At 37.7% G+C, this 18,686-nt stretch overlaps 1 protein-coding gene and 1 long non-coding RNA gene across 4 annotated transcripts; one reads left to right on the forward strand and one right to left on the reverse strand.

Annotated features, from left to right (window-relative positions):
• Positions 1-5,245: 5,245 nt before the first annotated feature.
• Positions 5,246-5,982, reverse strand: LOC131632288 (uncharacterized). Its single transcript, XR_009292938.1, has 2 exons — positions 5,861-5,982; positions 5,246-5,417 (listed from the first exon to the last, which is right to left on the reverse strand). It is a non-coding gene; the product is annotated as an uncharacterized LOC131632288 (long non-coding RNA).
• A 1,390-nt stretch (positions 5,983-7,372) lies between these two features.
• Positions 7,373-11,776, forward strand: LOC131632287 (F-box/kelch-repeat protein At3g23880-like). Of its 3 annotated transcripts, none has more exons than XM_058903067.1 (2): positions 7,373-8,881; positions 10,719-11,776. In XM_058903067.1, exons 1-2 carry the CDS (start codon positions 7,620-7,622, stop codon positions 10,726-10,728), a joined length of 1,272 nt encoding a protein of 423 aa, XP_058759050.1. In that variant the 5' UTR covers positions 7,373-7,619; the 3' UTR covers positions 10,729-11,776. The 3 variants fall into 3 exon arrangements, with proteins under 3 accessions (XP_058759050.1, XP_058759049.1, XP_058759051.1); XM_058903066.1 differs by lacking the exon at positions 10,719-11,776 and adding an exon at positions 10,061-10,220; XM_058903068.1 differs by lacking the exon at positions 10,719-11,776 and adding an exon at positions 10,061-10,220 and having other exon boundaries at positions 7,373-8,742.
• Positions 11,777-18,686: the final 6,910 nt, after the last annotated feature.

Raw genomic sequence — 18,686 nt, forward strand, 5'->3', positions numbered from 1 at the left:
TTAGCTAATCCTACACTATTGATTTTAAGGCTCTGCCCATTTCCCACTAGAACCTGATTAGTGCCTTTGTATTCATGAGAGTTCTGCAAGCAACTAATATAAGGTGTTAAGTGGTGAGATGCACCTGAATTGGCAAACCAAGCTTGAGACTTTAGATGTGATGGAAATTCAAGATCTCCTTGGGGTGCTAGAAAGGCCGAAGCTTGGATAGTGGCAGATTCTTGCTCTTTCTTGTCACCTTTAGCAGACTCAGAAGTTGAATTTGATGCTTGATTCTTTGAGGGGACAGGTTCAAAATTTTCATCATACCTGTGCCAGCAATCCATAGCTGCATGACCATACTTACCACAGAGTTGACATGTTGGTCTGCTTCCTGAAGGATAAGTTGACCTGGCTCTGCCACGACTCCTTCCTCTAAAATTACCTCTGCCTCTCTGATGCTGAGGACCACCTCTGGTGGGTTTGTTGGTGAAAGTTTCATCAGTGTGAGCAATGTTTGCTGTAGCATTCACCAGTGAAAGCTCTTGCCGATACTTATCCAGTTGTGCTTCTTGCACATATAGCAAGGCTTCAATCTCATACAGGGTAGGTGGTTCAAGCTTCCCATACACCATCATGATGAACGGATTGTACTCCTCCGGTAAACCTTGCAGAATGGCATCAATCTGATCACGTTCAGTGATTGGTTCACCTACAGCAAGAAGCGCATCAGCTATTGCTCGAATGCGAAGCACAAACTCAGAAATGGATCGATTTGCTTTCTTCGTGACTTTCAGCTTAGCACGAAGTTGATGTACTCTCGCCTTTATCACTGCAGTGAAATACTTGTGTATCTGCTCCCAGATTTGATAGGAGTGCTTGCAAGATAGAACGCGTGGCAAGACGGACTCAGAGATCGTGGATAATAGCCAAGTGAAAAGAGCTTGATCTTGGACAATCCAAGATTCGTATTCTTCAGATCGAATCTGAGCTAATCGATCCTCTTCAGTCTTGAACATTTGGGGAATTTGAGGGTTAACCACGAAGTGATGAAGTTTGTGTGCTATGATAATTCCTTCAACCTGTTGATTCCAAAGAAGGAAGTTCTTTTCTTGCAGTTTGATAGAGAGTTTGGGGCCAAAGACGACGTGATTGGAGGCGGTGGTGAACGACGAAGACATGGTGATGGTCGGTGGTGATCTTGAACCAGGGTGTTCTTGGGATGCATCCATGGCTGACAGTTCTCTGAAGTGATGTAACGATATCTTGAACAGAATTTTGAGCACTTCTCTAAGCGAGAGAAGACGAGCTTCAGAAGATGGTGAAGAAGCGAAGGATTGAGAACCGTGAGCAGCGGAAGAATAGATCGGAACGGCGAAGAGTGATACCATGATAGAGCTATGTTCTGCAAATTCATAGCATAGAGAAGATGATATATTCAACTGAATTCTGTTATTTTGTTACAATGCATCAAGTCTTACAAGCTACAATACTATCCACATATGTACAAGCTAACAACAGAGATGGATAAGGTAAGAGTAAAGCCTATAGGCAAAGGCCCAATAACAAGTGTGGGCCGGCCCAATACAGAATAATACTCTAATACACAAATACATTTACATCTGCTCGTGAATCTAGATGAGTTAACAAAACCAAGTTGAATCCCGATGAGTTAATTTTGAAACTACATATTTGAATAAAATTATTTTTCCAATTCAAATCATATTAATTTTTAGATATTAGTCAATTTTTCAAAACCTAAAATTTATAACAGCTTCCCGTCAAATATCAGTTTTAAATCTTTCTTATATATATTTACATCATATTTACAATTTTTACAAACCTACAATATATGACAAGTCCTTGCCAAATTTTAATTCTAAATGAATACTTAAAAAATTTATTTTCACATATGAAATATTTCTTGTTATTTATTAAATATGAAATAAAAATATATGACCTTAATATGCGATTTTTTTATACAAAAATATATAAAACAAAACCATACTTAATAGATTAAATCTATTTTTATAGAAACAAAATAATATTGTCAAAATAAATTTTGAAAAATAAAATAAAATTGCATCTCATTACTTAAAGAGTTTAACTTGCAGGAATTAACCTGTCAATTTTTTTTAACTGATTTTCTATGTAATGGTAAAAAAAATCGAAAAAAACTAATTTTATATGTAATAGTCAATAGGAAAATAAAAAATTGTGTGATGCAAAATATTTTTTTATATTAATACATATATGAATTAAATATTTCAAGATAATATAGTTTTTTTCAATAAAGGCGTAGCAGAGTCTGTCTTTGAATTTATCTGGCTGTATTAAATTATTAAATAGTTATTTCAAAAATTTCATATAAGAAATATTTTTAGTATAATTAAAAACCCGTGAATTCAGATGAGTTAACAAAACTCAGTTGAATTCAGATAAGCTAATTTTAAAACTACAAATTTGAATAAAATCATTTTTCCTATTCAAATAAATTATATTTTAGATATTAGTCAATTTCTCAAACATAAAATTTATAACAGCTTCCCGTCAAATATCAGTTTTAAACCCTTTTTATTATATCATATTTACGGTTTTTACAAACCTATAATATATGACAACTCCCGTTAAATTTAAGTTCTAAATAAATTCTTAAAAAAAAAATTTTCACATATTTTCTAATAAATATATTATATTGAATTGAAATAGAATTAAATATTATAATTAATATATTATATATTATTTTAATAATTCAAAATAATTAAAAAATCTATGTTTATTTTTGGTTATGTAAAAATTAATAGACGTAAATGATTAAGGAAATAATATATTTCTATAATAATTAAGAAAAAAGTTCACTATTACTAAATTATTTGGAAAAAAATATTTATTAAAAATTATGAAAATATTTTCATTAATTTTAAAAAATATATTTGGTAAGGTATAAATAATAAGTACTCATATGAAATATAATTTCATATGACATTTATAATGATAATAATGCTACTAATAAGATGAATTCTTTAAAAATATTTGTTATTTATATAAAATTAAATATAAAAATTAAATACATATTTCTAGTTATTTATTAAATTTGAAATAAAAATATATGACCTAAATATGTAATTTTTTATTCAAAAAATCCATAAAACAAAACCATACTTAGTGGATTGAATCATTTTTTATAGAAACAAAATAATATTGTTAAAATAAAATTTTAAAAATTAATTAATTGTTTATCAAACTCCAATTTAAAAAATAAATAAATTTTGATATTGTAAAAAAGATAATAAAAATAATTGTTGATTAATCTAATTTATATATTAATTAAAAAAAGTTTATGACTTGAATTGGAAATTTAAATACTTATTATTGATCATTATTATCCACCTATCATATAAATAAAATCTAATAATTACTTATTATTAGCGTCAAAAAAATATTAATAAATATTAAAAACACTCTAAAATTTTAATAATTACTTAATAACATTCTATGATACTATTATACACATTTTTTAGTACATTTATTATATATTTTTAATTTGCTTTAATTATAAATGATCACCATAATATTAATAAGTTGAATAAACAATTTTAAATAGTAATTGTGAGTTTAAAATAAATAATTAAATATTAATTATGGTTAATTTTTATTTATACGTATTAAATATATAGTTTTCAAAATAAATAAATTTCCATTCAAAATAACTATTTTGAAAAAGAAAACTGTTATTATTTTCTTGTTTTTATGTTAAAATTATTAAATAGTTTTTTGTTTTAAATTTACAGTAATTATCACAAAAAAACTAAAAAATATATTGAAATAATTGTTTTATCAACCAAATTTGGATATTAAAATAAAATTTATAACTTATATTAAAAATTTAAATAATTATTGTTGTTCATTATTACCTACCTATCACATAAATCAAATCGTAATAAATATTTATTAAAAATTAATTTAAATTAAATATAAAAATTTAATATAACTAATTAAAACTAATAGAGATATTTATTGTTGTTGTTAAGTAACATAAATATTATAATACCTTCAAAATTGAGAAGAATTGAATGAAACAATGAATGCATAAAAAATCAAACAATTTACAGTAATAGAGAATCAATTTACTCATGACTGCATAGAAAATCAAATAATTCACATTAATCGCAGCAATTATAAATAATGATTGAATTCAATATCAAATGAAAGTGTTAAATAATAGGAGAGAATATTTAAAATTAATGAATATTAATTAATTTCAAATGAAAGTGTTATGCACGAGATTTGTTTGATGGAATGGTTGAGAAAGATGTTGCTGCATGGACGACTATGATTTGTTGGTATGCTAAGGTCCGAAAGATGGTTGATGCAAGGTTGTTGTTGGGTAAAATGGGGTAATGAAACTCTTTTACTTGGACTACCATGGTTGTTGGGTATACAAACTGTGGATACATGAAGGCTGCCAAGGAATTGTATGATGTCATGAGTGGCAAGGACATGGTCACACAGGTTGCAATGATAGCTGGGTATGGGAAGTTAGGAAATGTGAGTGAAGTCAAAAGAATATTTGATGGGATATCAGTGCCACGAGATCCATCAACTGTAGATTAGTTTCTACTTGCAAAAAACTTACATTTTTGAAGAATATGTTAGGGTATGTTTGGATATCACGAAATGAACGGAGCGGAATGGAATGGAGCGGAGTGGAATGGAGCGGAGTGGAACGGAGCGGAACGAATGTACCATTCCATTGTTTGGAAATTTTAGAACGGAATAAGACAAATTATTCATTCCGCCCAAATCGGAGGGGAAGGAATATGGTGGTAAGTGATGGAATGGAATGGAATCCATACCACTCCTTTCCGCTCCGCTCCATCCGTTTTTAAATTATCCAAACAACGGAATATCATTTTATTCCATTCCGCTCCGCTCCATCAGATTCCATCAATCCAAACAAAGCCTTAATAGAAAAATCTATTCAAATCATCTAAGCATGAACTAAATCAGTAAAAAAAAAAAATTAGAATCAGTAAAAACCTTGTGCTTCATAGACCAAATGCAATAAATTTGTATTGGAAGCTTATAATTTCTGAAGCAAAACCAATTTCAACCATCTCAATTAGTTATATCAGTAAGATATGTATAAGAATTTACACAACAACCGTATCAATCAAAGTTACATTAGTGATTTTATTTGTTAGAGTTCTAATATTACATCTCCTTTGAATTTACCTCAATAGTAAATAAAGTATTATGCTCAAGCTTTGCATAAGGAAGTACTTTACATTAGTAAAAATGAAGATTACGGTACAAAACAAACAAAATTGCAAAAGAAATATTTGTAAGTTTTGGTTCACATTTTTCCCTCAAGCCAACTCACACCTTGATCACGCATTCCATCCCCTTCATTCCCCCCATAAGTAACAACAACATATCTAAAAAGAAATAAAAATCATCATCAAGAAATCACACACAAAAAACTTCCACAGCCCGGTACACACATAACCTTCTTACTCAATAACTTAGAACTGAAACTCAAAGACATTGAAGAAGCAAATCACGTGCAAATACACAAAGCTCACATCAAAGTTGTTGCCGAACTTGTAAAAAATCGGGCAGTTCCTTTCGTTAGGACTAAGTGATGAATTTGACAAATCTGCTTTTGTGTTTTGGAAATTGAAAAGTTTGAAATCTGTTTCAGAAGTTTTAGAATTGGGTTTCAATGGGGTGACTTTTTTATTCTAATTTTGATGTTTGATTGCTTGCAGAAAATTGATAAACCCCAAACTTTCAAGTTATACGTTTGTAGAAAATTGAACAAACTTTCGAGCTTGAGAGAGAGAAAGAGAGAAAAAAAGATGAGATGATGGAAGCTTACATAAGTGGTGCATACTTGAAACTTGGAAGATGAGATGTTGTTGTTTTGAAATGGACTTCATGTGTTTTTATGTTTTACAGGAAACATAGAAAATTGAAAAGTCTCAATAATGATTGCATATGGGAAGTTGGTGGTTTTATTTTTTCAAAATGGCTTTTCAAATTTGTAGTCTCGTAACACAATATATGAATAATGGAATTTATAATGGGCCCACGTAATTATTGTATGATAATAATAGATATGTGAAATTAAAATAAATAAGAAATGTAAAAAAAAATGGTGGTATTATTGATCAAATGCATAAAATTGCAGCAGGTGTGTAATTAGTCACTTATGTCCATAGAATTAAAAAAGTTAAAACATAAATTCAGAAGGGTAAAAGAGGTTTTTTCAGGTACTTCTCTTTTAATAGATTGACAATAAACTCTTAATTTATTACTATCTTTTGGTAAAAAAAAATTTACTACCACCTCCGTCCCTAGATATAAGACTCTGTACACAAAATTATGATAATTAAGAAAGTTGGTTAGAGTATTAAATTTATTGACTATTTGTATAATTTTTCAAATTTATCTTTAGGAAAGAGCAATCCATGCAGAAAAAGATGTGATATGATTAGGGGTGTATTTGAAAGAAAAAAAATTAATGCAAGAAGAAAATTCAAGAGAGTCTTATAATTAAGAAAAGAGGTTATTAATGATAAAAAGAATACACCAATGATAAATGAGAATAATTTAGTAAAATTATCATTATTTTTTTTGATTTATTATTAATTTTTAATTTGTATTAAAATGTCAAGTATAACACATTTCCTAGCCGTAGTCACTTTTTTCTTCTTCTGTATCCCCTAAAGAGGGGTGATTTAGGATCGATTTTGATTCAAAATCACCCCTCCAAATCGTTCATGTTTATATATTCGTTAAATAAGTGATTTTCACATATATTTAGTGTTTTTTTTTTGTGATTTCGTCATTTTAGTGTGTCGTTGTTTGTTTTGATTTTCCGTCTTTGTGCGGTGTATTTTGTTTTTCTGTCTTTGTGCGCAGTGTTCCTTTGTTTCAGGTTGAAAGATGAGTTTCGATCTAGTGCAGATCCTATCTATAACTTTGGTGCCATTAACGCTACAGATCTGAGACATGGATATTTCAGAAATTTCAATATATTCATAGTTATATTCGTAGGCATATGCAATTTGTCGTTTTATGCTATTAACATGGATGTTGTGAGTTTGTTTGCAGATTCATCCTTTTTGTTGTTTTTGGCGATTCTTACTTTGTATTGCAATAATGTCCTCTATCGATTGAAATGAATGAACATTTTATTTAGTTAAAAAAAAAAACTATAACACATTTATTTTGGGACGATGAATCGGAAATTTATACCACTTTAATGCCATATGGCAATGTGAGGCAAAGGAGGAAAATGGATGAAAATGAAATAAATGTGATTGGAGCAGTTACGCAGTTAATGAAAGGAATAAAACGGTCACCTAAAATAAATCAACCCCTTTTATAAATTGAACCAACCCCAAGAGTAGACGGTAGAAGGCTCTTAGAGGATTTGGGTTTGAATTGAGTCTTGAAATCTCTTGAGAGAAAACTTGTCTATTATAGATCTACATGGAAGATTAGTCTCTAGTCTCTAGCGCAGAAATACAGAGACTTCCACAAACATGGTCTTTTGAACACTTTCTGTTTCAATTCTAAGTCTAACCACATCGGTACATTCTTACCAGCGTATATAAACACATCTGCCTCTAATGAATTCCCCTCAGGCGAAGTCTCCGCATTTAAACGGCGCTCCGCCGTCGTTGCCAGTCCTCCTTGATGAACTCATTTCACAAATTCTTTCCTTGCTTCCTGTCAAAACTCCCATGCAAATGAAATGTGTTTGCAAACTATGGAAAACCCTAATTTCCGATTCCGCCTTTGCCAAATTACACCTTCAGCGATCTCCGCGCAACACTCACCTCCTACTAATACAAAATTGGTCTAATCCTGATGAGGCCTTGGATTGCAGTGTCGAACCCTTTCCTGTAACTAATTTGCTAGAGGTTCGCTTCAGTCCTTTCTATACATATAGGGAAATCAGCGCCATTCCCGATGATCCACACTACCGATTGAAGAATCTAGATTGCTGGGAGGTAGTTGGTTCATGCAATGGATTGCTCTGCCTGCGCGGTTCTTCTTGGGCCCCTAGGAATCACACCACCTGGCTCCGTTTATGGAACCCAGCTACCAACACATTATCTGAAAAATTAGGGTATCAAACTAACTTTTGTTGCAGGTTCACATTTGGTTATGACATTTCAACAGACTCTTATAAGGCGGTGGCTTTCTCTGCCAACAAGGTGAAAGTTTTCAGGTTTGGTGATAATGTTTGGAGAAACATTGAATGTTTTCCAGTTGTTCCTTTTGACGTTGAGGCTACGCGTCTCAATTGTCATCCATTTGTGTATAATGGTGTGTATGTGAGTGGAGCTATTAACTGGCTGGCTATTAGAAATAAGATCGAATATGAATGGAAAGATATTACCGTAGATCAATTTGTAATTGTCTCGCTTGATCTAGCTACGGAGACTTATCGGGAATTGCTGCCACCTCAGGGTTTTGTTGAAGTACCACCCGTTGAACCATCTGTCACTGTGTTGATGGATTGTTTATGCTTTTCCCACCGTTCCAAGGGAACTCATTTTGTTTTATGGAAGATGATGGAATTTGGAGTTCAAGAGTCTTGGACTCAATTCCTCAAAATTAGCTTTCAGAATCTTCGTATTGATCATGGCATTAGTGACTCGCTGGCATATGATTCTCAATTGTTCCTGCTACCATTGTGTTCTTGTGAGAGGAGCAACACACTGATAATGGCAACCAATGAACAAGGTGATGTTTTTGCCAATCAACGGGCAATTCTCTTTAATTGGAAACATAACAGAGTAGACCTAGTTACATCTTTCTATAATGATATATTGTGGTTTTTTACCAAGGGTTACGTTGAAAGCTTGGTTTCCACTTGTCCTAGGTAAGTTACTCTTCAATGATTTAACTGTTTGGTCTTCGTTATAAATTCATGTATGTTGATTTAAAATACTAGTCATTTCTTCATAATAGATGGTGTGAGTACTCTTCTGTTGTTTCTTTGTTTTTATATTATCATAACTAAAAGTCAACTCTCCCAAATAAAAATTAATGACTCTTGAATGATCTTTATTTAGTTAGTCTTTATAACATGTTATACAAAACTTAAGTATGAAGTTGTCCTCGACTTTAGAGGATATACATTATTTAGAATAGAAATGTAAAGAAAAACTTAAAACATAGTAGTCGGAATTCGGAAACTACGTAGCACAGACACCTCTGAAAAAATGTGTGTCTGTACTAGTGTCGATGTCCGGAACCGACACCAACATTTATAACTACGTTTAATTTATTATTTTTCTCAAATTATTACCGGTGTTGACATGACAATGTCTGTGTCGTTTTTATCATCTTCGTGCTTCATTGGAAACATGTCAATGGGTTGGTGACACACATGATATTATCTTTTAACTTGGACTGATTTGAAATCTATAGATCTTTTGACTTCTCCTGATTTAAGATCAAAAGAACATAGTCTCGGTGTATACATTGATAAGAAAAGGAAAAACATTATTTTCTATTCAAACTTATGTTATTTTCATTTTAAAAACTTGGTTATATATAATGAGTGTGTCTGTACTTGTACTTTGTATTGTAGAAATGTTCAAACTGGCTGAGCCTATGTTTGTGAACCTTGTTACTTCTTGGTTAATGAAGCCTATGAGTACAAAGGACCAACTTTATTTTGATTGAATAAGTAGTTTTGTTTATGCCAATTCAATTATATTCCACTAATTTTGGAAGCTAGGATTATTTTATTCTGGTAGTAATAATGATATTATCGAGGTATCTAATTTTTACTACCATAATATTTCTTATGGTCTTATATATAAGAAAAAATATTTTTTTAAATACATTGAATAACTAATGTATTTAGACAATATATGAGTCAGATACATTGTCTTTTCAGTGAAACTAAAAAGTAAAATTTTTCTTATAAATAAGACCAGAAGGAGTAATTCCTATCACTTGTGAATTGGCCTGTCGGTATCAAGGTTGAAACTAATTTATTTATTTTGATGTTTCAATCTCCTGCTTAATACGAGTCTTTTTTGAATAATAGGACCACACCATCAACTTCAAGCACATATGGCGCTCTTGAAGGTTGATGGTAGGATGGTAGGAAGAAAGGAAAAAGAGGCTTATTGAATCTACAATGTTGTTTGTTTTAGAATTCAATTTGTACAAGATGTTTTTAGTTCTATTGATGCCTATTTTGGACCTCTTTGAAAGCGTTTGTAGAAATTTATTCCAAAATATTTGTGTTGTTTTGCAACTGTAAAGGTACACTACATACATCTTAAAAGTCTACTTTAGCTCATTCATAAAACTAGACACTAACACAATAGAGACATGTTATAGCATATATTAAAGAGAGAGACAGTGCAGAAAAAGAGTGCAACTACCAAGTATATGGAAGAGCAAGACATTTTAATCACCAAGAAGCATGAAAATATAGGACATGTTCTTATAAGACCAGCTTTAATTTTGGAGGACCATTACTTCATATCACGTGCCTAATGCCTTACCTAAGTAGGATTAGGAAGGGCTGCACTTTCAAAGAACTTTGAGAGATTAGTAGTTACTCATGTAGTTTATTGTTGATAAGGAGTAGGATCGAGGTTCCTGAGGATGATGAAGAGTTTTGTTGGAGTAAGCCCTAAAAGCCAATTTATACTGATAGTATTTATTTTTGTATAATGACTTTGATGTTGTTGCAGAGATCCTTAAATATCTATCTATCAGCTACTGTACTGGTACTATAGTTGATTTGCATACCCAGATTTAGTGATCAGTTTTCCAATAAGAGGTTGGTGACAAAGGTGCATGGAGTTGGGGTGGAGCCTGGAGGTGGGTGCATGTGAGTGGAGCCTTTACTATTGAAACTCATTTTATTAAGTTGTTTGGCCATCATGATGAAATAGAAGGATTGTCAAGTTCTTTAACAATATGTTTGGATGAATAGTTTTAATGTGAGAAATAATTTTTTTGATAGAATTTAAAAATCAAAATCCACATGGTTTGGTAAGAAAATATGGTGAATTGTTACTTGGCTTCGATATTTTTTTAAATTTTCAAATTGACCCTCTATTTTAAAAAATATATATAAACTAGTCATCTATGATTTCCATAAATTATAAATTAATCCCTTTGAATTTTAAAAATTGCAAATTAGGATGGAGTGTTAATTCATTGGTTATAGTCTCAGTAGGTCATTAGATCACATAAAACGAATAAGAAAACATGAAATAGGGTGAAATAACCAATTATGGAGATCATGATATAATTCCCTTTAAATATGATTTGATTTCTCTGCCATTATTTTTTGTTGTGCTTTTGAGTAATTTTTATAACGGTCTGAACCAAATCACAATGGTCAAGTTATTCGATTCTAAGACTGCAAAATGCAAAATTTACCGCATTCTTTGTCCACCTTTCTACACTCTTTTAACACATCAATAATTGGCCAAAGTAGAGGATCCTTTCTCTTCCTTAATGAGGATGGCTTGCAACAAGAGGAGAGAATGGATGAAAATGTTGGGGGTGTTGTGAGCTTGAATTACAAGATGGTATGGTGATAATGTAAGCTAGGATTGCATGCAATGGCTCAAAAGAAAGTAAAAAAAATGCTTATGGAGAAACACATAGGGAGGACATAGAAAGAGAAACGTGATAGCCATCAATCTCGTTTTTCTCATAACACATTGAATTAGTTTGCTTGTTTTGTATACATCTCCACTTGACCACTTGTTTTGTTACAATTTAGTTTTTTTTTTCTAGCAGGAGACTTGTCTAGTTCTGTTAGAGTTTTATGGCTACCAGTAACTAGACTGTAATGGCATTTCTTATGCCTTGTTTCATTAATAAAGAGTTTATTTTTTTGGCTGTTAAAAAAAAAGTTTGCTTCTTTAATTGCATCCAGATATGAACTCAGAATTATTCACGAATGGAACCGTTGTTATCATTTGGGTTATGCTTTCTTCATTGTTTAGCTTATTTCACTAGATTAACTCTCTCTGCATGCAATTATAAGCCCTAGATCCATCATAAATTGATCATGGGTTATGGGTTTTGACTTTTGAGCATTAGTATCAAATGCTAAATTTGAAATCTAGATTTAGTGTTCGTAATTCTTACCATATAATAGAAAGAAAATTTCTCTATAGACTAATATATTTTTGGCGAAATTTCTATTTTACTCTTAGAATTTAAAGATGCGTCTTCGAACGTACTAAATTTATAATTTTTGGTGTCTTTGGAGATACATATTTGAAATAATCCAATTTTTTAGGGGAGAATTTTTCGAATATGCATATCCGAAATAAATCATTATTTATTAAAAAAATTAAATATATGCCATTATAATCAAGATATAATAATAATAATATCAATTTATTAAATATTTAAATCAATACATTATTTTCATATAAAATTAATTAAAGAAAAAAAGCTAATATAAATTAAAAATTATAAAGTTAATAGGAGAATATTTTTGTTCTGGACTGGGCCAAGGTTAGGCCCAATATAGTTTTCGGCCCAGTGAACCTAAGAGGCCCACGTTCCTCCATGACGCTCCTACGCACCTAGGATGCCCACCTTAGACGTGCTCGGCTGCCCCATATCCCCGGAGCATATGGCACCCGGCATGCTCGGCACTACCATCCCCGCGAACACCTTCGTTGCCGAGGACCCTGCTCCGCGCAGGGCTCCTTCATATCCAACCCTCCGAACAACACGAATTCCACGTGGCTCCTAAAAGACCGCGTCTCCCTTGAACTTCGGAGCGGTTAACCAGGACAGAGGGCATGCACGCACCTCCGATATTTCCGCTCAGGAAACCTGGCAGTCTCCTAGTTGGGCTTGGGAATCCAACCCAATAGCGAGATCATGGCCCAGCGCTGGGGGCTATAAATACCCTCTTTAACTAGAGGGTCAGGTATTCACTTCTTTCTAACCTTTAGCTAGTACTTGCACTCCTTTGCTCGTCTTCTTACTTTGGCATCGGAGTACCTTGCAGGTACACCCCCCTCCTCCTTCCTAGAAGATCCAGTCCGAGCAGCCTACGACGATTCTTCTGGTTAGGTACGATCAGTGGCGCCGTCTGTGGGAAACTTGCTTCCCCGTCTTTGACAAAACAAAGATCAAAGCTAATCCTTTTCCAATCGTCATGGCTGACAACAACAACAACATCCCAAGTGCTGATCCCTTCCTCCTGCAGCAACTGATCGAGGAATCCACCCGCGACGCAGCAAATCGTCGCCGGCAGGGAGGAAATCGGCATACCCCCGCCGGGCAAAGGAGGCCCGGGCACGAGACTTCACCACCTGAGAGGCAGCAGATCCATAGCATCCAGCAGCTGCAGGGCCTCCAACAGGTTCAGAATGTTGACCTCGTTCCTCCCGAGGGACACGTTCAAAATGGGGATGACGAGCAGATCCGAACACACAATGGGCCAGACCGTGCCCAGAACGTGAATGAGACCGACACCAGAGACGGACAGCCTGCTTCCTCATTCACCCACACCTCCGAAAGGCGGAGAGCCCGTCATGGAGAAGAAGAGGAACCGCTCAACATCCCCGAGGATGCTGACCCCATCACCGTCCGTCTGCTCAAAGAAATACAATTGACAAACAGCCTCCTCCGAATTCAAGACGACAGAATTCACGAGCTGGAAAGACAGCGACGACGTCGCTCCCCTCCGAGGAAACACTAACGGTCACGCTCGTATTCCTCCTCGTGCTCACCGCCAAGGAGGTACCGCCGGCGATCCCCATCTTCTTCAAGGTCTCCACCAAGAAGATATCGCCGCCGGAGGACACGTTCCCGCTCTCCGCCAAGAAAGAGCAGGAAGAACCAGAGACCAGAAGCTACTGAAGTGAGAAGCCCCTCTCCCGAACATGATCATCGGGGCCCTTCCAAAGCTGCGCCGAAACCTGGCGAACGTCCCCCTCGGGACAATCGTACCAGTCCGGACGACAACCAAGGAAAACCCCGGCGAAACAGGCACTACACTTCACCGGGACCAAGCGACGAGGAGGACTTCCGCAGCCCTTTGTCCGGCAGTATCCGGAGAGCCCACCTCCCTCGGGGGATGGAAAAATCGCCAGTATTGGACCAATACGACGGGACCACTGACCCCGACGACCATATTCGGAGCATCGAAGCGGTCATGGACTATCACGTCGTCAGGGGCTCGATCAAGTGCCGCATTTTTCCGACCACCCTCAGGAAGGGGGCGATGAATTGGTACAGGAACCTCCCTCCGAACTCCATCCATTCCTGGACCGAGCTCAAAGAACTCTTCTTGAGCCACTTCACAGCCTCCCGACGACAACCGAAATCGGAAGCCAATCTTGAGGCCGTGATACAAGGACCCAACGAACCTCTTCGGGATTACCTTGAAAGATTCAACAAGGAGGCCGTCCAAGTGCAGACGGCCGACTACATGAAGAGATACCTCTTGGAGCGAGGACTACTCCCCGATAGTGACTTCAAGAAGGCCATTAAGATTGAGAAGGTGCACTCGATGAATGCCCTCCTCCGCAAAGCAAAGGCATTCATCGACTTTGAAGAGGGCGAGGCAGCTGCGATCAAAGCCTCGAGGGGCAGTGATGTTGCTCGTAGCTCAAACCTCGAGGATCCAGGATCACGCCGAGGACAGGACAAAAGGAGGGACGACAGGTCCCGAGATGCCAAAGAGCGCCGAGGACCTGCAGGACGGTTCAACGACTACACTCCTTTGAACGCCTCGCGGGAGAAAATCCTGGCCGACTGCCAGAACACCGAGTTCAAGAACTCCAGCATCAGGCCCCCGAAGTCAAATCCTACAAGACCGGGGACAGACAAGTCCAAATACTGCAAATACCACAAGAGTCACGGGCATCTGACCGACGAATGCATACATCTCAAAGATGCTATAGAGACCCTGATCAAAGAGGGACTCCTATCAGAATACACGAAGAAGAGAGAACCCTCCCGAAGAGATGTCCCTCGAAACTATGACGAGGGGAACTCACCAGATAGCAGACCCCTCCAAGTCGCGCTGTCCGTAACCCGACCGGAGGACTTCATCCCTTCAGTCGGCGTGACGACTGCCTTCAGTACCTGGGAGCACTTCCCAACAGCAATGGTCATCTCCAACGGCGGTGACCCCGGCTCCCTCACTATCAGCTCGGTAAAGAGAAAATTCGATGAGCTGATCAGCGCCAACTCGGACGTCGCCCCAACTCTGCGGAAGTTTAAAGGGAAATCGGACCCGATCACTTTCTACTTGGAAGAGCTACCGGGCGGCGCCCTGAACGCCACAATTCCTTTACTGGTCCGAGCCAGAATGGCGAATTTCGACGTTCGGCGAGTCCTGGTCGACGAAGGCAGCTCGGTCGACATCATGTATTCTCACCTGTTCCGGACGCTCCAGCTGGACGACTCGCACCTCACTCCCTATGTAGGTTCCGATCTCCAAGGCTTCAACGGTGCTACCACCAAGCCGTGGGGATACGTCGAACTGATCGTCACTTTCGGAGAAGGGGAGGCATCCAGGCAGGTCAAGACAAGATTCTTGGTAATCGACTGCAAGACTCTCTACAACTGTATCATCGGACGTCCTACTCTGGCCGAGCTCACTGCCTTCCCCTCCACCGTGCACCTCAAAATGAAGTTTTACACAAAGCGAGGACGAGTGGTCACCATCAACGCAGACATCGAAGCGGCCAGAAGGATTTTCGACGCCTCCGTGAAAGGGTTGCAGCTGATTGCCCCTCCATCAGATCCAAACAAAAAGCCGAGGGTCGAAGACAGTCACCCTCAGGAAGATCAACATCCACCGAACGTCAGCTCCATCGACTTAGACGCTCGGTTTACTGACGAAGAGATGAAGAATGCCGAAGAAAGAAGGCCGAATGCAACTCACCCCGTCAGGCCCATCCCAGACGGAGACTTCGACCTCATCCCGCTGGGCGACAATCCCGACAAAGCGGTAAAGATCGGCAAGGACATCCCAGATCTTCCGAGGAAGCAGCTCATGGCATGTCTTCAAGCCAACGCCGACTTGTTCGCCTGGAGTGCAGCGGAAATGCCCGGACTCGACCCTGAGGTCGCCTGCCACCACCTCTCCATCGACCCAGCTGTAAAGGCAGTAGTTCAACGTAGGCGTCGGCAGTCTCCCGAGAAAGCGGAGGCTGCCGAGAAAGCTGTAAAAGACCTCCTAGAGGCAAATTTTATTTCCGAGGCCAAGTATTCAACTTGGCTCTCAAACGTTGTACTTGTCAAAAAATCTAATGGAAAATGGAGAATGTGCGTTGATTATACTGATGTTAACCGGGCATGCCCCAAAGATGCTTATCCTTTACCTAATATTGATAGACTGGTCGACAACTCGGCCGGCTATAAATTGTTCTCGTTTATGGATGCTTATTCAGGTTACAACCAAATTCCCATGGCGAGATGCGACAAGCAATGCACGGCCTTCATGACCGAGTCGGGCAACTATTACTATAATGTAATGCCGTTCAGACTCAAGAATGCCGGAGCTACGTACCAGCGGATGATGAACAAAGTTTTCCGGGGGGAGATCGGCGACACCCTCGAGGTTTATATGGACGACATGATCGTCAAATCTCGGGAAGACGCCGACCACACAACGAGTGTTCAAGCAGGCCCGAGCCTACAAGATGCGTTTCAACCCTGAGAAATGCACCTTCGGCGTACGGGCAGGCAAGTTCCTCGGTTTCTATCTGACCGAGCGAGGAATAGAAGCCAATCCCGATAAGTGCCGAGCATTCTCAGAACTCCCTACCCCCATCAATAAAAAATCTATCCAAGTACTAAACGGAATGCTCACGGCACTATCCCGCTTCGTCGCTGTCGCTACCGCGAAAATTAACAGAGTCGCCACTAACATATTTATCCTGAAAAGGAAGGGAATGCCAGCAAACCACGAAACAAAACAACGGTCTCACGACCAGAGAAAAAGGGTAAGGGAGTCGGTTACGCGAGGGGAAGGTATTAGCACCCCTCGCGCCCATCGTACTCGATGGTATCCACGCCTGTGTCTAAAATTATGGGTGTGTAACAAATCTACGCTAATCTGGACTAAAATGAATGCAGAATGTAGGGAAAAGAAAGGATTGTGCTCGCACGGGCCCTACCCCGCTGCCTACGTATCTGTTTTGCAGAATCAGAGCTACCGTAGCTCGGCTAACTAATTTTGTTTGTTTTGTGTTTTTTAGGTGAACGAGTTACATTCACACTCCGCTGCTCGACCTTTGGAGACTTATGCTTGGGAATGGAGCGGAAATAACAAGCTCTTAAGAAAAGAAAATCATAGAGTGTGGTTTGTGTTTTAAAAGATGCATGAGGAAGACCTAAGTTAAGGGGGAAAGCTTGCTACCTAATGTTATCATACAAAAGGTACAAGTCTAAGCTAAGCTATCAACCTACGAAGGAAAAGGGAAAAAGCAAACAAATAGCACACAAACGAGCATCCACTCGTAAAGCAAACAAAACCAACGGTACTGACCGAATGGTAGGAAAACGGTCCCGCCATAGCCAAGGGGAGCAGCTCAACCCAAGTCAACCAAGCATTAGACCTCGTGAAAATGATCGGGCCATAGACAAGAGGGCGGACCCCTCTCAGCAACCAAGCCGTCACGGATCATAAAGGAAAACGGTGCGTGCGTACACCGAGCATCTACGTCGAGCGACGCGAGCTATAGGAAAGGCAGGGGTCCGGCTGCATGAACCCTTTTCCTGACATACTCGATAACAAGATCTTTTGCACGTTCGGAAGCGAGCAACGCGAGGCGTGCGCATACCAAACAGACTCGATGAGACTAGGCGGGGGTTGATTACGAACCCTTGACCGCATGCCTTCCATGAGGACTTAACGGAGTGCCATATAGGACTTATTACACCGCGACTCCCTGCCGCAAAGCACAAATATAAACACACCAACAAAAACAGAGCCTCTTTCGAGGACTTGGCCAGATGCATGTCTAGGTCCTACTTCTCATGTTAAAGGATGATGCGAGAAAGCGATAAAGTGCAATAGAAATAAAATAAAATGGGATCAATACCAAACGGATGATGATCCGTAAACTAAAGCGAAGCAAAGCGAAGGAACTAAGGATCCCGCGAGCGAGCTAGCAAAGCAAAGGCAAATAGTCAGCACACCGATTAGCCATGAAAGTACGCAAAGGTCGACATGCGCGTCGAGCATAATCACAATACACCTGCAAGAGGAACAAGCAAACCAAACAAGCAGATATAAAGTAATAGAGACGTGTCTCCAGGATGAGAACACGAGGCAAGCGAATGAAATCGTGTCCCGCAAGTAAAGCGGAACACTCATAGAATAAGCATCGATCGGTGACTATCCAAAAGCCTTGCACACTAGCACACAAGTTAGAGATAACAAACATCGCAATCGAAATTGCGTTATTGAATTATAAGCTAAACCAGAAATGGATAACGGAATAGAGGATGAAAATGTAGCGAAAGCAAACAAGAAGAAACATGAGATAATATTCAAAAGCAAATCAAATATGTATACCGAAACTACGAAAGTCAAAACAAGTATTTACATGCACAACGATACACCGAAACGGCGAAATCGGGTAAAAATGATAAAAAACTAAACTTGTCGGAATTAAACCAAAATTTTATGGTAAGCTAGAAACGTGCCAAAGAAC

Source organism: Vicia villosa, unplaced genomic scaffold, assembly GCF_029867415.1.
Source record: "Vicia villosa cultivar HV-30 ecotype Madison, WI unplaced genomic scaffold, Vvil1.0 ctg.000924F_1_1, whole genome shotgun sequence".
Lineage (NCBI taxonomy): Eukaryota > Viridiplantae > Streptophyta > Magnoliopsida > Fabales > Fabaceae > Vicia > Vicia villosa.